The sequence below is a fragment of the Mobula birostris genome, chromosome 8, assembly GCF_030028105.1.
Source record: "Mobula birostris isolate sMobBir1 chromosome 8, sMobBir1.hap1, whole genome shotgun sequence".
NCBI lineage: Eukaryota > Metazoa > Chordata > Chondrichthyes > Myliobatiformes > Myliobatidae > Mobula > Mobula birostris.
In genome coordinates this window covers 4,612,212-4,635,848 of record NC_092377.1, presented here as the reverse complement: position 1 = coordinate 4,635,848, position 23,637 = coordinate 4,612,212, and the positions used below count along the sequence as shown (strand labels likewise).

The window sequence follows — 23,637 nt, the reverse complement described above, 5'->3', positions numbered from 1 at the left end:
GAACAGAACCATCCCCATCATCGAGGACTATTACAGAAGCAGTGCCTCAAGAAGGCGGCATCCACCATTCAGGACCCTCACCACCCAGACATCCCCCTGCTTGTTACTCCCGTCAGGGAGAATCAGAATCTGGTTTAATATCACTGGCATATGTCATCCAGACATCTTCCTGCTTGTTACTCCCGTCAGGGAGAATCAGCATCAGGTGTAATGTCACTGCCATATGTCATGAAATTTGTTGTTTTGTGGCAGCAATACATTGCAATGCATAATAATTATAAACTATAAATTACAATAAGAAGTATATATATAATTTTAAGTTAACTAAGTTGTGCAAAAACAGAGCAAGAAAAAAATAAATAGAGGTACAATTCAAGGGTTCACTGCCCATTCAGAGATCTGATGGCAGAGGTGAAGGTGTCCCTGAAATGTTGAGTGTGTGTCTTCAGGCTCTTGTAGCACCGTCTGTAATGAGTTCTTTGGCCTGTGTGGGGCACTGGAGAGCACTGGGCTCCCAGGTTTCTCAAGCACCTGAATTGGTTAATTGTTGTTTAATGAAACTTTATAATCACTTCGAGTTCCTTGTGTTTTACTTGAACGATCTGCTCTTTGTAAGACAGTCTCCTGGTGTTTCCTGTTTAAACTTGTTAAGGTTAGGGATTCAGAAATGGTTTCTAAAGTCTGCCATCAGATTTCTGAATGGCCTATTGACAGTTTTGTTATTCATTGTTTCACACTTTTTATTTTGAATTTACAGTAATTTTATGTGTTTGCACTGCATGCCGACCAATACTGACTCTTCCATAGTAACCCCATCATCTGGCACCTTGTCCATCGCCCTCTCTGCCTAAGTGTTCATTGTTAGTGCTGTCAGTGACCCAGTTTCTGACACTCTCTCTGGCAGTGTGTTCTGGTATTCCTGCTCTCGGGTTGAAGAGGCCCTGGCACATCCCCTCTGAGTCTCCTCCCAATCACCTTAAGAGCATGTTCTCGAATTTTATCTACCCCTGATATGGGGATGAGTTTTCTGCAGTCTATACCTTACATATGTCCCTCATAACTTTGTACACCTCAATCGTCCCCCTTGAGCTCCCCTGCCTAATGGAGACCAGACCCAGCTTCTCCAGTCTCTCCTCACAACGGAACTGCTTCACCTCAGACAACATCCTGGTCGAGCTTCTGTGTTCTCCCACTGTTTCATTCAGATTCAATTCCTTTACCAACCATGTTTGATTCAATATTATTGAAAGAAGATACAAAATAAAATGTTATTTACCCTTCTGGCTTCAATCTCTGTTGAAAGCATGCCTGTTTTTTCACATAGCATATTGTTGTTACTAAGATGCAGAATAAGAGGACGAGTACGAGGATACCGGCGAGAATACTGGCCAAGACTTTCCAAGACCAACCGTAATCTGCTTCTGAAAAATAACACAGATTGAGGTAGAGTTTAACATTGGTAATGTGAATTGTCCTTTGAATGACAGGTTTAATATGTGAACACTGGAGGCCGATAGTTCTCCCTGAGACATCTCATTAACAGTCAGTAAGGGAGAGAGCGCCGTGTGAAGGATGGACTTACTGTGCTGCTATTGTACCGAAGGAAAGACATCGTGGAGACCAATAATAATAAAAATAATAGTAATAACTTATTTAAAGAGGACTTTTCATACAGAAAATGTCGACAATGGGATAAAGCACAAAGATGAAAATAAAAAATAAATATAATCATGAAAATAGATTAGAAGCATGGTTAAGTAAATGGGTTTTGATCTGGTGTTTAAAGGCATCCACTGAGTCTGCATTCTTATCGTTTTAGGAACTGAATTCCACAGTTTAAGAACATAGTTCAAAAAAGGTGATCTGCCAATTACCTTTTAAGGGAGATTGTTTAAATTTAAGAGACCAGCAGAAGAAGACCAGAGAGCTTGAGCTGGATTACTAAACAAAAATGATTCTGTGAGGTACTCCGGTCTCAGACCATTAAGAGCATTAAAAACAAGTAAGAGAACTTTAAAATCATTTCTAGTAGATACAGGAAGCCAATGCTGAGTAGCTAGGATTCAGTGATATGCTCTCCATCCTGGTTTTTGTTTAGAAGTCCAGCAGTGGTGTTCTGAATGAGTTGAAGTTTGAACATCAGTAACCCTGTCTAGTTTCTATCATGACCTCCTCTGCAACGTTAGTGAATTTTTCTCATTTTAACCAACAGGTGTAGGTTGTGAAAACTCAAAGAAACATAGAAAACCTACAACACAATACAGACCCTTTGGCCCACAATGCTGTGCTGAACATGTACTTACTTTAGAAATTACCTTAAGTTATCCACAGCCCTCTGTTTTTCTAAGCTCCGTGTACCTATCCAGGAACCTCTTGAAAGACCTGATTGTATCTGCTTCCACCACCGCTGCCAGCAGTGCATTCCATGCACCCTCCACTCTCTGCATAAAAACCTACCCCTGACATCTCCTCTGTACCTACTTCCAAGCACCTTAAACCTATGCCCTCTCATGTTAGCCATCAAGAGGGATAAAAGAAGGCATGAGCTCATCCTAGTAGACAAGGTGAAGGAGAATCCTAAGGGATTCTACAGATATGTTAGGAGCAGAAGGATTGTAAGGGACAACCAGGACCTGACAAGGTGTTCCCCCAGACCTTGTGAGAGGCAAGTGCAGAAACCGCAACAGATAGGAGAGAGATTTAAATCATCCTTAGTGACCGGAGAAGTACTGGAGGATTGGAGGATAGCTAATGTTGTTCCACTGTTTCAGAAAGGCTCTGAAAATAAACCAGGAAATTATAGACAGGTGAGCCGGACATCAGAAGTGCGTAAGTTATTGGAAGGTACTCTAAGGGATGGGATATATGAATATTTGGATAGGTATGATCTGATTTGGGATAGCCAGCATGGTTTTGTGCATGTTAGGCTGTGTCTAATGAACTTTATAGAGTTTTTCAAGGAAGTTACCAGGAATGTTGATGAAAGCAAGGCAGTGGTTGTTGTCTACATGGACTTCAGCAAGACTTTTGAAAAGCTCCTGCATGGGTGGGTGGTCCGGAAGGTTCACTCGCTCAGCATTCAAAATGAGGTAGTAAATTTGATTAGTCCAATTAGTGTAAGTTGGTCCTGATGAAGGGTCTCATCCTAAGAAGTTGACTTTCTCTTTTCCATAGATGTTGCCTGGCCTGCTGAGTTCCTCCAGCATTTTGTGTGTATTAACTTGACTTTCAGCATCTGCAGATTCTCCCTTGTTTGAAATTGGTTTAGATATTGGTTTTGTAGGAGAAGTTAGAGAGTGGTGGTAGATGGTTGCCCCTCTGACTGGAGGTCTGTGACTAGTGAAGTGCCACAGAGATCGGTGCTGGGTCCATTGTCACTTTTCATCTGTATAAAAGATCTCGATGATAATGTGGTTAATTGGATCAGAAGGTTTACATATGGCACTAAGACTAGGGGTGTAGTGGACAACAGGGAAGTCTATCAAAGCTTGCAGTAGGATCTGGACCAGCTGGAAAAATGGGCTGAAAAGTGGCAGATAAAATTTAATCCAGACAAGTGCAAGGGCTGGACACTGAGGAGTGTGGTGAAACAAAGGGATTTGGGAATACAGTTTGATAATTCATTGGAAGTGGCGTCACAGGTGTTTAGGATTATAAAGACAGCTTTCAGCACATTGGTCTTTATAAATCAAAGTATTGAGTACAGGAGATGGGATGTTATGTTGAAGTGGTATAGGATGCCGGTGAGTACTAATTTCGAGTATTGTGTGTAGTTTTCGTCAGGAAAGATATAAATAAGTTTGAAAGAGTACAGAGGAGATTTTCAAAGATGTCACCAGGACGAGAGGACCTGAACTCTGAGGAAAGATTTAATAGGTTAGGTTTTCATACCTTAGAATGTAGAAAATTGAAGGGAGGTTTGCTAGAGGTATACAGAATTGTGGGGTGTATAGATAGGGTAAATGCAAACAGACTTTTTCTGCTGAGGTTGGGTGGGACTACCACTGGATGACATGGATTGAGGGTGAAGGTGAAAAGTTTAAGGGGAACATGAGGGGAATCTTCTTCACGCAGAGGATCATGAGAGTGTGGAACGAGCTGCCAGCACAAGTGGTGCATGCAAGCTCGATTTCAATGTTCACGAGAAGTTTGAATAGGTACATGGATGATCAGGGTGCGGAAATCTCAGTGCAGGTCGATGGGAGTAAGCAGTTTAAATCGTTCAGCACAGGCTAGATGGGCTGAAGGACCTACTGTACTTTTCTATGAATTAATGACTCTAATGATGTTCCTTCTGTCATTAATTGTATTCTCTTACTTACTTTGAATTTAATGGCCAGTCTATTCTATTTCTTTTACACACATTGTGGTGACATCACGTGTCACGTGTCTGTACGTGATTGGACAGAGTCGGAGCATGTGCAGAACTGACAGAATGATCTAGAAGCTTGTATGGTTAAGACATGATTGCTGGTTGCTGTTAAATAAAAGTTTTAATTATGATCTTCCAGAATATGTGTCTTTATGAGTAACCCATGGCATGTCTAAAGAACATAACATGGTGTCAGAAGTCAGTCTGGAAAAATAACATGTTTCACTAACACGGGAGAAGCGAAGATAATTGGGGAAAAAAGTGCGCGAACATTTTCATTGTTTGCTAACAGCTTTAAAAAATGGAAGTCCTGCAACCTCCGAAATTGCCTCAGCTGACTGAAAACGTTGCTGAAAACTGGAAGAGATTTAAACAGCAATTTGAAATTTAATTATCGGTGATTGGAGCAGAAAACAAAATGGAAAAAATGAAAGCTGCGATCCTACTCCACATGATTGGGGATGACGCAGTTGAGGAATATGACCATTTTACTTTTGAAAATGGAGATAATTTGAATCTAAAAGCGATGATCAACAAATTTGACACATTTTGTATACTGAAGCATAATGTGATGTATGAACGGTACAATTTTTTCAAATGTCAGCAGAGACCTGATCAAACGATTGATCAATTTGTTAGGGAGTTGAAAAACCGCAGCAAAACATGCGAGTTTGCAGAGCTTACAGACTCTCTCACTAAAGACAGAATTGTTTGCGGAATTCAGGATAACGGTCTGGGAGAAAGACTGTTAGAACAAGATTTGAATTTGTAAAAAGCTGTGGTGCTCTGCAAAGCTTTGGAGACTGTGATTTTGCTGGCTAAAGAACTTTTTATCAAGAACGGCAGCGTAAAGGCTGTAAGGCGTGAACGTATTACGAAAAATCATAAAATGGCAGTGGAACTGACAGCGAGCAAGGCGTCATCTGAAAGGAAAAAAATATGTGATTGCTATGGGTGGAAGCACCGACCTCAAAAAGTGCCTAGCATATCGGAAAATGTGCAACAACTGTGGTAAGAATAATCATTTTTCACACTGTTGCAGGAGTAGGGAGGGAACGTCGACTCAGACCATGAGAAGCCTGCATCGAGCATTTTCATGCCTTACAAGGCGCAGATTGGAAGTCTATGTTGGGTGCCACTCCTCGCACAGACACTAGAGCAATGTGTGGTTAAGTGCCTTTCTCAAGGGCACAAACACGCTGCCACAGCTGAGGCTCAAACTAGCGACCTTGAGATAACTAGACGAATGCCTTAACCACTTGGCCATGTGCCCAACACAACATGCAGAAGTAGAAAGGAAATAAAATGCATAAATACTGTGCTTGAAAATGAACTTGAGGAGTTCTATATTGATGTGCTTTGTGAAAACAAACAAAGTAAGAATGACTGGACTATTCCATTGCAAGTGAACCAAAACATTATTCTGTTTAAACTGGATACTGGTGCACAAGTAAATGTTCTTGCAGAATCTGAGTTTAATGCATTAAAACCAAAACCAAAGTTACATCAGACAAATCTAAAAGTGACTGGGTATTCAGGTGCAGACATTCCAGTTAAAGGAACATGTGAGGCAAAAGTATGACACAAAAATATTGTGCACACGCTTTCATTTGTGGTCGTCCCTAAGAACGTACAGTCAATACTTGGTTTATCTGTCTGTGAGAGACTGAATTTGGTGAAAAGTGTATTAGTCCTGGACAGTGACATAGAATCAGAATACAGTGTCTTGATGAAAGAAAGAGAGAGAACAGATTTTTATTCCAATGCGGCAAAAGTAAAAGTCATAACGAAAAATCCCAGACCCATCCCTTTGTTACCAGCATCTGATAAAGCATTGCCACCAAAAACAAAACATTCCGGTACAGTACAATATTGATCTGAAGCCAAAGAGTGACAAGAATCAGGATCCAATTGAAGAAGCGAAAACACGTGAAGGAATTGAGAAGTTTTATTGAAATGATGAAGTCTCAATAAAAAAGAGATTACAAGTTAATGAATGAATTGTAATTTCCTCCCAAAGACCTCAAGAAAGAGCCAACTTTGGAGTTTCCATTAACTGGTACAGACCAAACGAAACATGAAAATAACAATGAAACACAAGAACTGTGTGAGCCACTTAGAAGGTCTATTTGTGTTCATAAACCCCCAGAGAGACTGATAGAGACATGTTAAATATGCATTTGTTTTGATTAATGTTGCTAACTGTTTTTCTTTTTGAGGAGAGGAAGATGTGGTGACATCACGTGTAATGTATCAGTACGTGTTTGGACAAAGTCGGACTATGGGCAGAACTGACAGAATGATCTAGAAGCTTGTATGGTTAAGATGTGGTTGCTGTTTGCTGTTAAATAAAAGTTCTAGTTATGTTCCTCCAGAATATATGTCTTTATGAGTAACCCACGGCATGTCTAAAGAATACAACCCACATCACTTTATCCTCATCTCCCATCCACTTGCTCTGACTGTTTTTCCGATTGGTAACATTGTCCAGTTCTGACAACTCACACCCACAGGGCGAGCTCTTAGTAAATTGGTTTATTATTGTCACACGTACTGAGGTATAGAGAAAAACTTGTTCATCCACAAAATGATTTGCCAAGACTTTTTTATATAATTCCAGAGTACTTGTCCTTTCCCACTTTTCCATTTCCCAACTGTTCCCAGTTTACACTCCAGGAAAAACCATCCAACTCTCTGTTCTACTGGGGCATTACAGAAGCCCCTGTGTCTGACAGTCATCGTATGAAGGTTGAATACTGAGATGCTGTTATTGTCAGTGTGAATTGACATTGACTTACCAGTTACATTGAGCTGTGTTCCTCCTCCGTAGATGTAACTCCACACGCTGCAGTTGTACACTGCAGTGTCACTAATAGATGTGTTGCTGATGGCCAGAATGTAACTGTTATTCACGACATTCCTGTAAGACTGAAAACGGTCAGAGATATACCCAGACCTGCTCACAGAGTCATTCACAAAGTGACTCAACGCCCACTCGCTCTTGTTCCCAGGCCGCTGGTGGTACCAGTGGACATCAGTGACAGTCACACTGGCATTATACAAGGCACAGTGGAGCTGGACAGTTACACCCTCCGGCACCTTGCTGATTGGTGGATCCTGCACAAGGACGGGATCATCCGCGGGATCTGTGTGTTGGATATGTAGACATTAATGTATATTCATGGAGTTCAATAAAAGGTAGTATATTTCCCCAGTATTTAACAATTTCTAAAATTTAAAGAAATGTTAGCCACAAGAATAATTTACAGCCTCTTTACTGATATCTTGCTGGTTCTGATGGTTTGGCTGCCCTACAGTCATGGGGTCTGTTATAGTTTGGAGAGAATTCTGAAGACCATGTTCGGTTGATAATATTTCTCCCTTTATCCCTGATCGGTTCTACCCTCAGTCTAGTCATTCTCTTGTTCCTCAGGTATGTGTAGAATGTCTTGGGGGTTTCCTTATTCCTACTGGACAACGCTCCTTCCAGCTCTCCCAAGTCCCAACTGAAAACCGTTCCTGGTGACCTTATAACTCTCAAGAGCCCCGTCTGATTTTTTACTGCCTAAGCTTTAAGTACAGTTCCTTTTTCCTCTTGACCAGATGTTCCACTTTTCTTGTCAACCATGGTTCCTTCACCCTACCATCCTTTCCCTGACTCAATGGGGCAAAGTTGTCCAGAACCCCATGGAAGTGGTTCCTAAACAACCTCCACATTTCTGTTCAGTGAGTGGTAGAATTATCAATGCTTGAATGAGGAGGGAGAGTTAGCACAAAAACAGAAGAAAAAGGAGTAGGAGTCGGCAATCTGGCCCACCAAGCCCACTCCGCCATTCAATAAGATCATGGCTGATCTGGCCATGGACTCATCTCCACCTGTGACGGAATTTTAAAGTTTTATTCATTATCGACTGTGCCTTTAAGAATCATGCCTGTAAGAGAGAGAGAGAGAGAGAGAGAGATGTACAGCGCAAGCAGCTTGCTGTGGAGAAAGAGAAAGAGGGGAGGAGCTACATGATGGACAGCTGGTGTTCAGCACAGCAGTATTTAAACAAGTGTAGCTGCTCTTTTGCGGGACATGCAGATGCCACTGAACTTTTAAGTGCCCACAAGGGTGGGGCTGAGGATCGATTATGAGGAATTAGTGCATGTAAGGGCAACCCTGTGGAATCTACTAGTGTGTTTAACCTTTGCCTGGGTTGGTAGATTATCACTTGAAGACAGCGCTCTTAAGTTGGTCAAGTTTGGCTAACTTAGAAGTTTGGGAGGACATCAAGGAAGATCGATAACACCTGTTTACTGGGATTACAAATCTCTCTCTCTCTCTCTCTTCAAACCCTTGGACTGACCTGAATTTCCTTACCACACCATCATAAGGCTATATTACTTACCACCCTTACTCTGAAGAAGTTTGTGGATTTATATATTTACAATTATATATGCATAACACCATTAACTCTTGATTTATCTGGTTTAAGTTACTATATGACCTAGTTAATAATAAAATAGTGTTTTGTTAACAACAAAACCAGACTTCAGGTTTGTTCTATTGCTGCTGCTACTTTTACAAGTTTGCATGTGCGTGACCTAAATTGGAGGCTCGTCCGAGATATGAACAAATTGTTTGGAGCCATTTTAAAATTATTGGGTGCTTAATTGATTGCCTAATGGTCGATCTGTTTGGGGAAAATCCCTTTTGATTTTCTTGAGTGAGAAATCAGCAGCAATGGAGGTTGAGGTTGGTAGGTTTCTGGCAGAACCAACATCTGAGGCATTAGATGATGCTAAGAGGGTTATGCTGGTGGAAATTGCTCACAAGTTAAAACTTAAGATGAACATTAGAATGAGGAAGGCTCAGATACAAATGTTAATAGTGCAGTATTATATATCCAAGGGAAAGTTTGAAGAGGATGTGTTGGAAATGTTTGCTGAAAGTAAAACTACTGAGGCTGAGCTTCAGCTTCAGTTAGAAAAATTAAAGAGGGAGGATGAGAAAGAGCGAAGACAACATCAGTTGCAACTAAAATAGCTCGAGGCTGAAGAGGCAGAAAAACAGAGAGAAGAGGCAGAAATACAGAGACAGTTCGAGAGGGAGAGAATGCAGCAAAGAGGTCAAGTGCCAGACCTTGATGATAGGTTTAGTGTCAGCCGAGAAATTAAGCTAGTACCTCCATTTGATGAAGCAGAAGTTGATAAGTACTTACTGCATTTTGAAAAAGTAGCCCAGAATCAGCAGTGGCCGGTGGACCGGTGGGCTGTTTTGTTACAAAGTGTAATTAAAGGGAAAGCACAGCAAACGTATTCTACTCTGACTGGCAGGGGCAACTGATTATTACACAGTGAAAGACGCTGTGCTTAAGGTTTATGAGTTTGTTCCGGAGGCATACAGACCAAAGTTTAAAGGTTTGAGGAAGTCTGGGAATCAAACATATGTGGAGTTTGCCTATGAGAAACTGGTGTACCTCAAAAGGGGCGAATGAGGATATTGACAACTTGAGAGAGTTGGATTTGATTGAAGAATTTAAAAACCACGTCTCTGTTGAAGTAAGGACGTATCTAGATGAAAAAGAGGCTGCGACCCTGTCAGATGAGTTAGCAGATGAGTTTGCCTTAAGTCATAAGGTTAAGTTTTTCCCAAATAAGGGCGACCAAAGGAGTAGCAAGGATAACCCGCAGGCTAAATCAGAAAGTAAGCCGGGGACTAGTGACAAAAGTAGGGATGAAGGGAAGCAGTCGAAGGGAAAATTTTCCAGTATTACTTGTTACTTTTGTAAGAAGCCCGGTCATGTGGCATCTAATTGTTTTGCTCTGAGGAAGGGGAAAGAAAAAGAAAAGGAGGCAACCACAAATGCTTGTGTTCAGATGGTTGCGACACTGCCAGGGAAGGGAAGGCCTGACTGAGCTCAGGAGGGAGTCGATCGGTTTGTCTCAGATGGGTTTGTGTCCATAAAGGAGGGGGTCAACCCCGGTCCCTGTCAGGATCTGGCGAGATATTGGGGCTGATATTGGACAGTGATTTGAAATTTGGTGATAAGACAAAAACTGACAAAGTAAATATTGTTAAAGGAATTGGAAAGGGGACTTTGCCCGTGCCTTTGAATAAGGTGTTTTTGAATTGTAGATTGTTATCAGGACCTGTTAAGATAGGGGTATAATCTGAATTACCGATGAAGAATGTGGATGTGCTGTTGGGTAATGACCTTGCACGTGGTGATGTTTATCCAGCAGTACAGCTAACAAGCAAGCCTGCTACAAACAATCCGCACATGGATACGGATACTTACCCTGAATGCGCAGTAGCCCACAGCAAGACTAAAAGGTCTGCTGACGCAGGTAGTTCTGGGCAAGGGGATTTTGGTGCTCATAATAGCCAAAATAGGGGTTCAGATCAGGATGATTTGTCAGAAACTTTTCTGCTGACCATTTGAGTAGCCAGGCTGATGAGAAAGGTTTATCTTTATCCAGGAAAGAATTTATGGTGGAACAAAACCGAGATCCCTAGATTGTGGCTTTAAAAGAAACAGTTTTCTCCGATGATGAAGTTCAGAGGGAGTCAGTAGGCTATTTCCTAAAGGACGGGGTGTTAATGAAAGTGGAGACCACCTACTGTGCCTGTAAGTGAGGATTGGGCCATTGTGCACCAAGTTGTGGCCCCAAAGGTTTACAGGACTGAAATTTTAAACATGGCTCATGATATGCCTTTAGGTGGATATTTTGGGGTGAATAAGACCATGAAAAGGAATATGAGGGAATTTTACTGGCCTAATTTAAGGAAAGATGTTGTGACTTTTTGCAGGACCTGTCACAGTTGCCAAGTTGTAGGGGTAACATGAGGGGGAACTTCTTTACTCAGAGAGTGGTGGCTGTGTGGAACGAGCTTCCAGCAGAAGTGGTTGAGGCAGGTTCGATGTTGTCGTTTAAAGTTAAATTGGATAGATATATGGACAGGAAAGGAATGGAGGGTTATGGGCCCAGTGCAGGTCGGTGGGACTAGGTGAGAGTAAGAGTTCGGCATGGACTAGATGGGCCAAGATGACCTGATTCCGTGATGTAATTGTTATATGCTTATATGGTTAAATTTCTGCGTTTATAACACCCTCTGGATTGTATGAGTACAATGTTTTACCCTTTGGAATGAAAAATGCTCCAGGGACATTCCAAAGAATAATTAGTTCTGTGATTGGAGAATTAGAAAATACAGAGGCTTATATTGATGATTTGGTTGTACAGAGTGACACGTGGGAAGAGCATATCTCGGCAGTAGAGCAGCTGTTTGACAGGCTTTCCAAGTCCAACCTTACTGCTAACCTCGCTAAAAGTGACTTTGGCCATGCCACTGAAAATTATCTTGGCTACATAGTAGGCCAAGGCCAATTGGCTCCTGTTCAAGCCAAGGTTCCGGCTCCTGTTCTGACGAGCAAGAAAGCTATAAGAAGGTTTCTAGGTGTGGTTGGGTATTACTGTAAGTTCTGTAAAATCTTTGCAGATATCACTCTCCCCCTAATGACACTACTAAAAAAAGGTGGAAGGTTTGTTTGGAATGAGTCCTGTCAAGAGGCATTTGAATAACTAAAAACTATTCTATGTTATCAACCTGTGCTCAAAGCACCTGATTTTTCAAAACTATTTTCTATAGCTGTAGGTGCCAGTGATGAAGCTGCTGGGGCAGTATTGTTACAAAAGGGTGACAATGATATTGAACATCCTGCAGCTTACTATTCAAAGAAATTTAATGAGTAGGAGAAGAATTATTCCACTATTGAAAAAGAGTTGTTATCACTTATTATGGCCTTACAAAATTTTGATGTCTGCATTAGTCCCGTGCAGAAACTACTTGTGATTTACACTGATCATAATCCATTAGTATTTCTGAGTAAGATGAAGGATAAGAATAGAAGGTTATTGAACTGGAGTCTGATCTTGCAGGAATATGACATGGAAATAAAACATGTTAAAGGTACTGACAACATTATAGCAGATTGTTTGTCCAGGTGTTAAGATAAGGTCTGTGTTCACTTCTGTAACGTGTTACCTGGTAATTACATATGTATTGCTTTATTGCTTTGTAATCTATAGATGGAAAAAACTTTGCTTTTTGATCAAATTTTTTTCTCGAAAGGAGGGAGGTGTGACGTAATTTTAAGTTTTATTCATTATGGACTGTGCCTTTAGGAATCATGCCAGTAAGAGAGAGAGAGAGACGTACAGTGCAAGCAGCTTGCTGGAGAGAGAGAGAGAGAGAGAGGGAGAGAGGAGGAGCTACATGATGGACAGCTGGTGTTCAGCACACCGGTATTTTTACAAGCATGGCTGTCTCTTTTGCAGGACACACAGACACCACTGAACTTTTAAGTGCCCACAAGGATGGGGCTGAGGATCAATTAAGAGGAATCGATCTGTGACTATCAGTGCATGTAAGGGAGACCCTGTGGAATCTACTGGTGTCTCTAACCCTTGCCTGGATTGGTAGATTATCACTTGAAGATGGCGCTTTTAAGTTGGTCAAGTTTGGCTAACTTGGAAGTTTAGGAGAACATCAAGGAAGATCATGACACCTGTTTATTGGGATTACAAATCTCTCTCTCTCTCTCTCTCTCTTCAAACCCTTGGACTGACCTGAATTTCCTTACCACACCATCATAAGGTTATATCACTTACCACCCTTACTCTGAAGAAGTTTGGGGATGTATATGTTTACAATTATATATGCATAACACCGTTAATTCTTGATTTATCTGGTTTAAGTTACTAAATGACGTAGTTACTAATAAAATAGTGTTTTGTTAACAACAAAACCAGATTCCAGGTGTGTTCTATTGCTGCTGATACTTTTACAAGGTTGCGTATACCTGACACACCTACCTGCCTTTTCCCCATAACCCTTAATTGCCTTACTATGCAAAAATCTATCCAACCTTCTCTTAAATTGAGTTGGTTCATCTAAATCTATCACCAGCCAAGGCTTTTAGTCAGGCACCTTTGTACAGTGCTGAGCTGTAATAATAATAATAATAATAACTTATTCATTGAGCACTCTTCATACAGACAGTGCAGTTCAAAGAAACTTTAAAAAGAGTGAAAGGGCAAACATGAAAATAAAATGAAAAAATAAAACTAACCATGAAAATTAAAGGCAACAAGATGCACGTAGCCCAGAAAATGTCACCGTGATTCGCCGACACCATCTTGCATCCAAGACCAAGTTGGTGCAGTCTTTCATTGATTCCACAATGGTGATTATTCTGTTGTGGATTTATGGAGTATGCCCGCAAGAAAATGAATCTCACAGTTGAATATGATGTTAAAAATGGACTTTGACAATAAATTTCCTTTGAACTTTGAAAAGATGTTAATTGTTAACTAAATAATTTTTTGAGCTGGCATTCAAAAGTGTTAACTGATTCTGCATCTCCACAGTTTCAGAACATTTGGGAGAGATAGTTTAGATTTAAGAGAGCCTGATCTATGACTCTGAACACGGAACAGTTTCTCCTTTTCTCTCCTGTGATAACACACTTCACATTGAAATTTATTTTCAAATATCCAACTGGACACACAGAGCAGACGGTCAGTCACCATGTTGGTGCTCCCCACCCATGAGTTAGGGGCCACAGTACTCTGGATCGTGCCCCAGTGACGGGGCTCCAGTATTACACTGTGTGTTCTTCAGTACAATGTGCCCAGCCACGGGAAGTGAGTGGTGATGGAATAACTCCCAATGCAGGAACGCACTGCTGAATAAATAGAACTTGTACTCACTGGTTACGATGAGCTGGGTGCCATTCCCGTCAATATCTCCCCACACTCTGCAGTAATAGTCGGCAGAATCACTGTGCACCACGTCTGTGACTGTCAGGGTGAAGCTGCTGTTGGACGTGTCTCTGTCGGACTGGAACCTCTCAGAGAAACCCCGTCCCCACTTTGCTCTGCCTCCTGCCCTGTGTGTTAAAACCCACTCCATGTCCTGCCCAAGTAGTTTCCGATACCAGTGGACGTCGGTGTCTTCCAGCCTGGCGTTTCTCATGGTACAGCATAACCACGCCATGTGACCCTCAGTGACACGCTGTATGCTCGGGGACTGGATAAGGACAGGAATGACTGCACCTGTAAGGGAGAATATCATCACTTCAACCTCAGCTTGAAGCAGTCATCTTTTGTTACATGACCCCTTGTGAAAGTACAAACACTTTATTGCTTCTGATATTAATATCATGTTGCAGCTGTTCCTGAGTTTACAGAGTTCAGGTGAGACCAAGGTTGGGTGATAAATATGTGCTTCAAGTAATCACCACCCACTTCGAATTGAACGTGGAACAGTACAGAACTGGACAGGACATCTGGCCTTGATGTTGTGCCAACCTTGATGGTCACTTACGTTAAATATCCTCCTCCTATGCATCATTCATATCCCTCCATACCCTTTGTATTCACGTGTCCATCTAAAATCCTCTTAAAGTCAAACACACTTCCTGCTTCACTACTACCCAGTAACCTGTTCCAGGCAGATACAGCAGATTCCGGTTCATTGGGCTGTTGGGAGCCGCTTATTTGGGACATCTCTTAAATAACAAAATCTAATTGAGAAAATAGCCAGAATTCACTTTGTTTATTTGAGACACTATCTCACTTAATTGGGACAGGATGTTGTTGCTGAACAGTTTGTAAATAGCGTTGGTCATGTACCTTTGCAAGGCCGTTACAGACAACACCATGCTTCGAGCGAATAGTTTTTAAATAGCCTCAGTGGCGTCTGCTTGTGTTCAAAAAGGAGTGATTTTGTCACTGATAGTTGGTGAGAAACAAGCAGTAAACTCACATCGCCCTGCTCAAACCTTAAAACCATGTCTGCTGCTTGACATTTCTGCTACAACGGAGAACAATCCGAGATTGCCCAAGCTTTCCCTTCAATTTCATTGAATTTCTTGAATTTCATTCCCTCTAATCCAGGCAGCATCCCAGTGAACCTCGTCTGCAGTCTTTCCACAGTCTCCACATCCTTACTACAACAGGAACTCTATGAACTACATCATATGATCTAGCTAAAATTTTAAATATCTGTAACATGACTGGCCCTTCAGCCCCTCTAGTTTGTGCCAACCTGTTTTTCTGCCAAGTCCCATCTATCTGCACTCAGACCACAGCCCTCCACACCTGTCATGTTGATGTACCTATCCAAACTTCTCTAAATGTTGCAATTGAACCCATATCCACCAGTTCATGGGCAGCTCATTCCACACTCACAGCATCCCCTGAGAGAAGGAGTTTCTTTTCAGTTTCCCTTTAAATATTTCACCTTTCACCTTGACCATGACCTCAAGTTCTCGTCTCACCTAACCTCAGTGGAAAAACACCTGCTTACACTTACCCTATCAATGCTCCTCATAATTTTGTGTACCTCTATCAAATCTCCCCTCAATCTTCTATGCTCCTAGCCTATTCAACGTTTCCCGATAACTCAGGTCCTGAAGTCCTGGCACGAACTATGTAAATTTTCTCTAACTCTTTCAAACTTTTGATCGGTGACTAGAACTGCACACCTTACTTGGTGAAGGGGTGCAATGCTGAGGCTGTACCGGACATGGATAAAACTACTCTTGGGATATAGTGAGCAGTTTTCAACCCTTATCTTTGAAAAGATGTGCTGGAATTGGAGAGGTGGTTCAAGAGAATAATCCCAGGAGAAAAGATTAACGTATGTGGAGCATTTGATGGTTCTGGGCCTGAATTCACAGTATTATAGAAAAATGAAGGAGAATCTCATTGTAAACTACGAATACTAAAAGGCCTAGGAATGGTGGACGTTGCAATAATGTTTTCTATAATCGGGGAGTCAAGGACCAGGGTGCACAGCCTCAGAAAAGAAGGATGTTCCTTTAGAACAGAGATGAATAGAAACTTCTTTATATCAAGGGAGTGATAACACTGTGGAATTCACTGCTAACTAACAGCTATAGAGCCAATTCCATAAGACCATAAGACATGGGAGCAGAATTAAGCCATTTGGCCCATTGAGTCTGTTCTAATCATGGTTGATACTTTTTCCCCTCCTCAGCCCCATTCTCTACCTTCTCCTCATAACCTTTGATGCCGTGTCCAATCAAGAATTTATCAAGCTCTGCCCTAAATACACCCAACGACCTGGCATTCACAGCTGCTTGTGGTAATGAATTCGACAAGTATTCCACCTTCTGGCTAAAGAAATTTCTCCGCATCTCTGCTTTAAATGGATGCTCTTCAATCCTGAGTTTGTGCCCTCTTGTCCTAAAATCTCCAACCATGGGAAATATCTTATCCAAGTTTACCATGTCTAGGCCTTTCAACATTCAAAATGTCTCAGTGAGCTGCCCCTTTATCTTTCTAAATTCAAGTGACTACAGACCGAGGGCTATCAAACATTCCTCATATGATAACCCTTTCATTGCAGGTGATGCAGGTGGATGCTTCCCTGGTGTCATGGATTCTTGATTACCTGACTGGCAGACCACAGTACGTGTGCTTGCAACACTGGGTGTCCGACAGAGTGACCAGCAGCACTGGGGCTCCACAGGGGACTGTCTTGTCTCCCTTTCTCTTCACCATTTACATCTCGGACTTCAACTACTGCACAGAGTCCTGTCAACTTCAGAAGTTTTCGGATGACTCTGCCATAGTTGGATGCATCAGCAAGGGAGATGAGGCTGAGTACAGGGCTACGGTAGGAAACTTTGTCACATGGTATGAGTAGAATTATCTGCAGCTTAATGTGAAAAAGACTAAGGAGCTGGTAGTAGACCTGAGGAGAGCTAAGGTACCGGTGACCCCTGTTTCCATCCAGGGGGCCAGTGTGGACATGGTGGAGGATTACAAATACCTGGGGATACGAATTGACAATAAACTGGACTGATCTAAGAACATTGAGGCTGTCTACAAGAAGGGTCAGAGCCGTCTCTATTTCCTGAGGAGACTGAGGTCCTTTAACATCTGCCGGACGATGCTGAGGATGTTCTACGAGTCTGTGGTGGCCAGTGCTATCATGTTTGTTGTTGTGTGCTGGGGCAGCAGGCTGAGGGTAGCAGACACCAACAGAATCAACAAACTCATTTGTAAGGCCAGTGATGTTGTAGGGATGGAACTGGACTCTTTCACGGTGGTGTCTGAAAAAAGGATGCTGTCTAAGTTGCATACCATCTTGGTCAATGTCTCCCATCCACTACATAATGCACTGGTTGGGCACAGGAGTACATTCAGCCAGAGACTCATTCCACCGAAATGCAGCACAGAGCGTCATAGGAAGTCATTCCTGCCTGTGGCCATCAAACTTTACAACTCTTCCCTTGGAGAGTCAGACACCCTGAGCCGATAGGCTGGTCCTGGACTTATTTCATAATGTACTGGCATAATTTACACATTACTATTTAACTATTTGTGGTTCTATTACTATTTATTATTTATGGTGCAACTATAATGAAAACCAATTTCCCCCGGGATCAATAAAGTATGACTATGACTATGACTATGACTATGACTACTATTTCTGGAATCATCCTTATGCACCTCCTCTGAACTGTCTCCAATACCAGCACATCTTTTCTTAGACAAGGAACCCAAAACTGTTAACAATACTCAAGGTGAGGTCTCACCAATGCCTTATAATGCCTCAGCATCATGTCCTTGCCCTTGTATTCTCGACCTCTTGAAATGAATGCTAACACTGCATTTGCCTTCCTCACCACTGACTTTTAGGGTGTTCTGCATAAGGACTCCTAAGTCCCTTTGCTGTTCAGATTTTTGGATTTTCTCCCTATTTAAAAAATGGTCTGCATATATATTTCTACTATCGAAGTGCATGACCATGTATTTCCAACATTGTATTTACCTCCTACTTTCTTGCCCATTCTCCTAATCTGTCTAAGTCCTCCTGCAGTCTACCTCTTTCCTCAGCACTACCTGCCCTTCCACCAATCTTCGCATCATCTGTAAACATGACAACAAAGCCATTTATTCCATCATCTAAGTCATTGATACACAGTATAAAAAGTAGCAGTCCTATCACCAACCCCTGCCGAACACCACTAGTTACTGGCAGCCAACCAGGAAAGGACCCTTTTATTCCCACTCGCTGTCTCCTACCAATCAGTCAATTCTCTAACCATGTTAGTAACTTTCCTGTAATACAATGGGCTCTTAGCTTGGTAAGCAGCCTCATGTATGGCACCTTGTCAAAAGCCTTCTGAAAGACCAAATATACAACAGCCACTGTATTCCCTTTATCTATCCTACTTGTAATCTCCTTCAAGAATTCCAACAGGCTTGTTGGGCAAAATTTTCCCTGAAGAAACCATGCTGACTGAGTCCTATCTTGTCCTGTGTCACCAAGTAGTCCATAAGCTCATCCTTAAGAATTGATTCCAATATCTTCCCAACCACTGAGGTCAGGCTAACTGGTCTATAATTTCGTTTCTGCTGCTTTCCTCCTTTCTGAATGACTGGAGTGAGATTTGCAATTTTCCAGTCCTCTGAAACCATGCCAGAGTTCAATGATTTTTGAAAGATCATTATTAATGCCTCCATAATCTTCAGTGCTACTGCTTTCAGTACCCTGGCCCAGGTTCAGAACCCTGGTTCATCTGGTTCAGATGACTTATGACTTTCATCTTTTTGAGCGTCTTCTCCCCTCTTATAGTAACTACACTGACTTCTCTTCTCTCACACCCTTCACTGCTAGTGTCTTTCACAGTGAAGACTGATGCAAAGTGAAGTGAACTCAGAATTGGCTCAACGATAGGTGGATACTGCACATGAACTGGAACGTCCTCGGGATCGCACCGTTGCAAGAAACATAAGGTTGTTACACATCAAAGTTGCTGATGAACACAGCAGGCCAGGCAGCATCTCTGGGAAGTGGTACAGTCGATGTTTCAGGCCAAGACCCTTCGTCAGGACTAACTGAAGGAAGAAACTACTGACTGATCAAGGACAGGGGAAGCAGACAAACCAGTTGTCTTTGTTTCCCCCATTTTTATGGACTCTGAACTGATCCTTGCTCTTGGATAATCTAATCAGAACAACTGAATGTGGACATGGGAAGTTTCAGGAAATGATCTGCTGAACCTGAGACTATTCTCAAACAAGTAGCCACTCTTTCTGTAAAGGGTGTGGACTCTGAACCGATTCTTGATTCTGGACAGTCTAATCAGAGCAATAAACCTGAGACTATTCTCAGAGGAGTAGCTACTTGTTATGTAAAATGCCAGACCTACCAAAGAAGCAACCTGTAATCTCGTTAGGCTCTGCCTGGGTTGCCTCATTTAACTGGTTTGGACCAGCCAGAATGTAAAGGCTGGGATGGGCAGAACCATGAAACGACGTTGGTTGTAGTTCTGTACAATGACCGGTAAGAAAGTGACCCAGGTAGGTTACGTGAACTTGAGCCAGTGGGATGGAGGTCCAATGATTCAATTGATGAGGAACAGTATAAGACTCAGGGGCGATAACTCTCGAGGAGCCAGAGACCAACCATCTCAGATAAGGAGGACCCTACGGACAGGTGGAGATCAGGACCATGAGGAACGCCTGGTCAACGGAGACTCCTTTCCCGAGTAATACCTTTCCTCTTCGTTGACTGTTCATGGAGTGTCAGGGGTTCTAGTAGGCAGCACAGGTAGATAAAAGTGTGAACCCATGAGCTTTGTAGTTGAAATAATAAAAGTTACTTGTCAGTAACTACAGATTCCCTGTGCCTCACTGATCATTATTACAAAGGGTGATTTCTGTAACAGAATTGACATCCCTGGGTGGGTTCGAGGATAAATCTTTTTGTTCAGAGGGAGACTTGAGTCGGATCTCGTGGGTGAGTTATATTGATCTGGGGCTAGGCAGTTAGTGGTTACAAACCCAGGATGATGAATTCAGGAAATTCTGCAAGTCCAAAGGACTTGGATTGTTTTGTTTGGAGGGGATACCTCCAGAAATACGTGTTGGGGAAGTGGCCACAGTACGAGGAGTTTGTGGGTCACCCTGGCTGTGAAGGGAAAACTGCTGGTGATGATCTGTGGAAAATCGCCCAAGGGAAGCTGTCGAGCAGGAAGTTTAAACAATTACAAAAGAACAGTAGCAGCTGGGTGTTTAATTGAGGATTTGATAGAATTACAACAAAATGCTAAAGCGAAACAGCACAGATTAGACTCGGAAAATGAATGTTGGCAAAAAGCTGAAGCGAAGCGAGAGAGGTTACAATAGGAAATCCTGGGATAGCGGCAAAAAGCTGAAGCCGAACGAGATAGGTATCAACAGGAAATCCTAGAATATCGGCAAAAAGCAGAAGCCACATGAGGGAGGTTACAACAGGAAATTGTAGAATATCAGCATAAAGCAGAAGCCGAGCAAGAGAGGTTAAACGGAGAACACAAAAGCAGACATCCCACCTCTCCCGGAAGTTCCGGGAGTCTCCTGCATATTAATAGTGGCTCCCTGATGCCCACAAATTATATACAATATCACAGAAATCAATTTTTCTGAGAGAGAGTGCTCGAGAGAGAGCGAGAAAGCAAGCGCGAGAGAGAGCGAGCGAGAGTAAGAGCGAGAAAGCAAGCGCGAGTGAGAGAGCAAAAGTGAGAAAGCAAGCCCGAGAGCGAGCGCGAGTGAGAGTGGCCACAAGCGAGAGAGAGCGAGCGCGAAAGAGAGCGAGCGAAAGCAAGACCACAAGCGAGAGAGTTCCAAAAAAAGTCAGAGTGGCGGAGTGTTCCAAAAAAAGAAAATATAAAACGTACGTCACCCCAGACGACACTAAAGTGTACCCCTGCCTAATAGGGGTCAAAAATCATGACAGTGTTTCTCACTGCACTGTTTGCAACAGTGACTTTTCTTTGCCCATGGTGGGTTAAAATGTAAAAGGTATGTTGAGGTGAGTTTAACAGGTGTCATTCATTCATTAATATAGCTAACATTATTTAAACTACCTGGCTAGCTGCTAAGGAGCTACTCTAATGCACACATCCCACCTCTCCCAGAACTTCCGGGAGTCTCTCGCAAATTGATGATACTACCTCCCTGAAATGAGTTCTTGCAGGGTGGGATGTCTGCAAAAGGCTCCAGAAGGAGGTAGAAACCTATCGAGAAAGGGTTACTGATTTACAGGGTCAGAGAGGTATGGGCTTGATGCACACGAACCATTTCAGTTGAAGTGTGAGAAATTACTTACAGACAAGAGTAAACTGGAGGAAGCAGCCGAACAAGTGAAGGATGAAGTGGAAGGATTAAGGAAACAGTGCAGTGATTTAAAGACGGCTTTGAATGTGATTCAGAAATCAGCACAGGAAAGGAAGAGTAACAGTGGTGATCATGCAAAGTGTTTAAAGCACATTCAAAAGCTGCAGGACCAACTTGCTGCACAGTGAGGAATAAAATGTGCTTTTGGATCTGAAAAAGGAGAGGAAGGTGAATATGGAGACACTGATTGGAATGATTTAGCAGATGAAGCTACGAGATACGGTTACAATAATTACAAAGCACCATTTCCCGAGGAACTCCCACCGACACGCTACCAACGGGATATAGTGCTACCATCTGCACAATAAAACAGAATTTAGTACAACAAGGGGTACTGAGGCCAATTGCCTCCACTAATAACTCACCCATATGGCCAGTGAGGAAACCAGATGGTAGTTGGAGGTTGACAATAGACTATCGAGAGCTGAATGAAGGAACCCCGTTAACAGCCCTAACTGTAGCAACTTGCCGGGTACAGCGGTCAAACAGAATGAAAGAGCACAATGAATCACAATGGGTCACAGTTTGAGGATAAAGGGGAAGCCTTTTAGGACCGAGATTAGGAAAAACTTCTTCACACAGAGAGTGGTGAATCTGTGGAATTCTCTGCCACAGGAAACAGTTGAGGCCAGTTCATTGGCTGTATTTAAGAGGGAGTTAGATATGGCCCTTGTGGCTAAAGGGATCAGGGGGTATGGAGGGAAGGCTGGTACAGGGTTCTGAGTTGGATGATCAGCCATGATCATACTGAATGGCGGTGCAGGCTCGAAGGGCCAAATGGCCTACTCCTGCACCTATTTTCTATGTTTCTATGTTTTTATGAATCACAGTTTGTGACATGAATAATGGACTTTAGTCAATCCCACTAGAAAGAAAGTGTCAATACAAGTTTGCATTAACCTTTCAGGAACAATAGTATACATGGACTGTCCTACCACAGGAGTTCTATAATTCCCCATCTATATTTCACCAACGCTTATTTGAAGGTTTAAAATGGTTTTCAAAACCCAAGTGCTTGGTACAATATGTAGATCTACTCCTGCAGACTGAAACCAAGCAGGAACATTATCAGCTATTGACAGAACTGTTGCAATTATTATTTGCATTGGGACTAAACGTAAACCTTAAAAAAGCACACGTAATGAAACAAGAGCTGGCAACTCGGCTTCGTAAAAATAAGAAAGCCTGCTAAAAAAAAACGCCATCATGACGGCGTCCCGATGATTCCACTCGGAGTTAAGGGCTTTCTTCTTCTTCTTCTATGATTGCACAGGCAACAGAATTGGCAGTGTAGCATATGTGGTTAGCCACACAGAACATTTTCCGCCAGGGTCAGTCATACACTCTGACAGTATGTACGTCTGTAACAGCCTTACAGAACATTTGCCTCTGTGGGTTTGTTTCAGCTGACAGGAAGCATCTGCTGCTTTATTACAATACATATTTGAAGATGCAAAGGGAAAAGAAAGCCCACTCTAAATTATCTCCTGAGGGAAATAGAAAGGCTGACGAATTGGTGAAGCAAGGTGCTTCATTTGGGCAGGAATGGCAGCCACAGATTGGTGAGATTGGGAGGCAGAAGGAAGAATACATTAAGGTTATGGATTTAACAGCAGAAAGAAACAACAACAGAAACAACAGAAGAAAGATAAAGAATTTTAAAAATTGATTATATGTGCAGGGTCTGAAATATACAAAGAGCACAAGGATGTCAAAGATGGAGTTTTCCTACATGAAGGAAAGCTTGTGGTTCCAGAGGGAGGAAGAAACCAAGTGATCCAATGGTACCATGGGGACACCAGGGGTGTGAATCCAGCCTGGAAAAGATCAAGGAAGTGTGCTGGTGGCCAAAGATAAAGGATGACGTGGAGCATTATCTCAAAAATTGTTTGATTTGTAAACAATATAATCTTAATAGAAATGTAAAGAAAGGAGCCTTTCAACACACCAGACAATGGAAGGGCCTGGGACTAATTTGCAGATAGATTATGTTGGTCCTTTACCACTCACCCCAGGAG

The 23,637-nt window shown here is 42.3% G+C and overlaps 1 protein-coding gene across 1 annotated transcript in view; it reads right to left on the bottom strand.

Moving 5' to 3' along the window:
* The window catches only part of LOC140201978 (uncharacterized), a 127,470-nt gene that overhangs the window by 14,983 nt on the left and 88,850 nt on the right, over positions 1 to 23,637 (bottom strand). The window contains exons 9-11 of the mRNA XM_072266845.1: positions 14,132 to 14,476; positions 7,171 to 7,518; positions 1,277 to 1,421 (exon numbers count right to left, since the gene is read on the bottom strand). Coding sequence (XP_072122946.1) covers positions 1,277 to 1,421; positions 7,171 to 7,518; positions 14,132 to 14,476 — 838 coding nt within the window. The remainder of the gene's footprint in view (positions 1 to 1,276; positions 1,422 to 7,170; positions 7,519 to 14,131; positions 14,477 to 23,637) is intronic.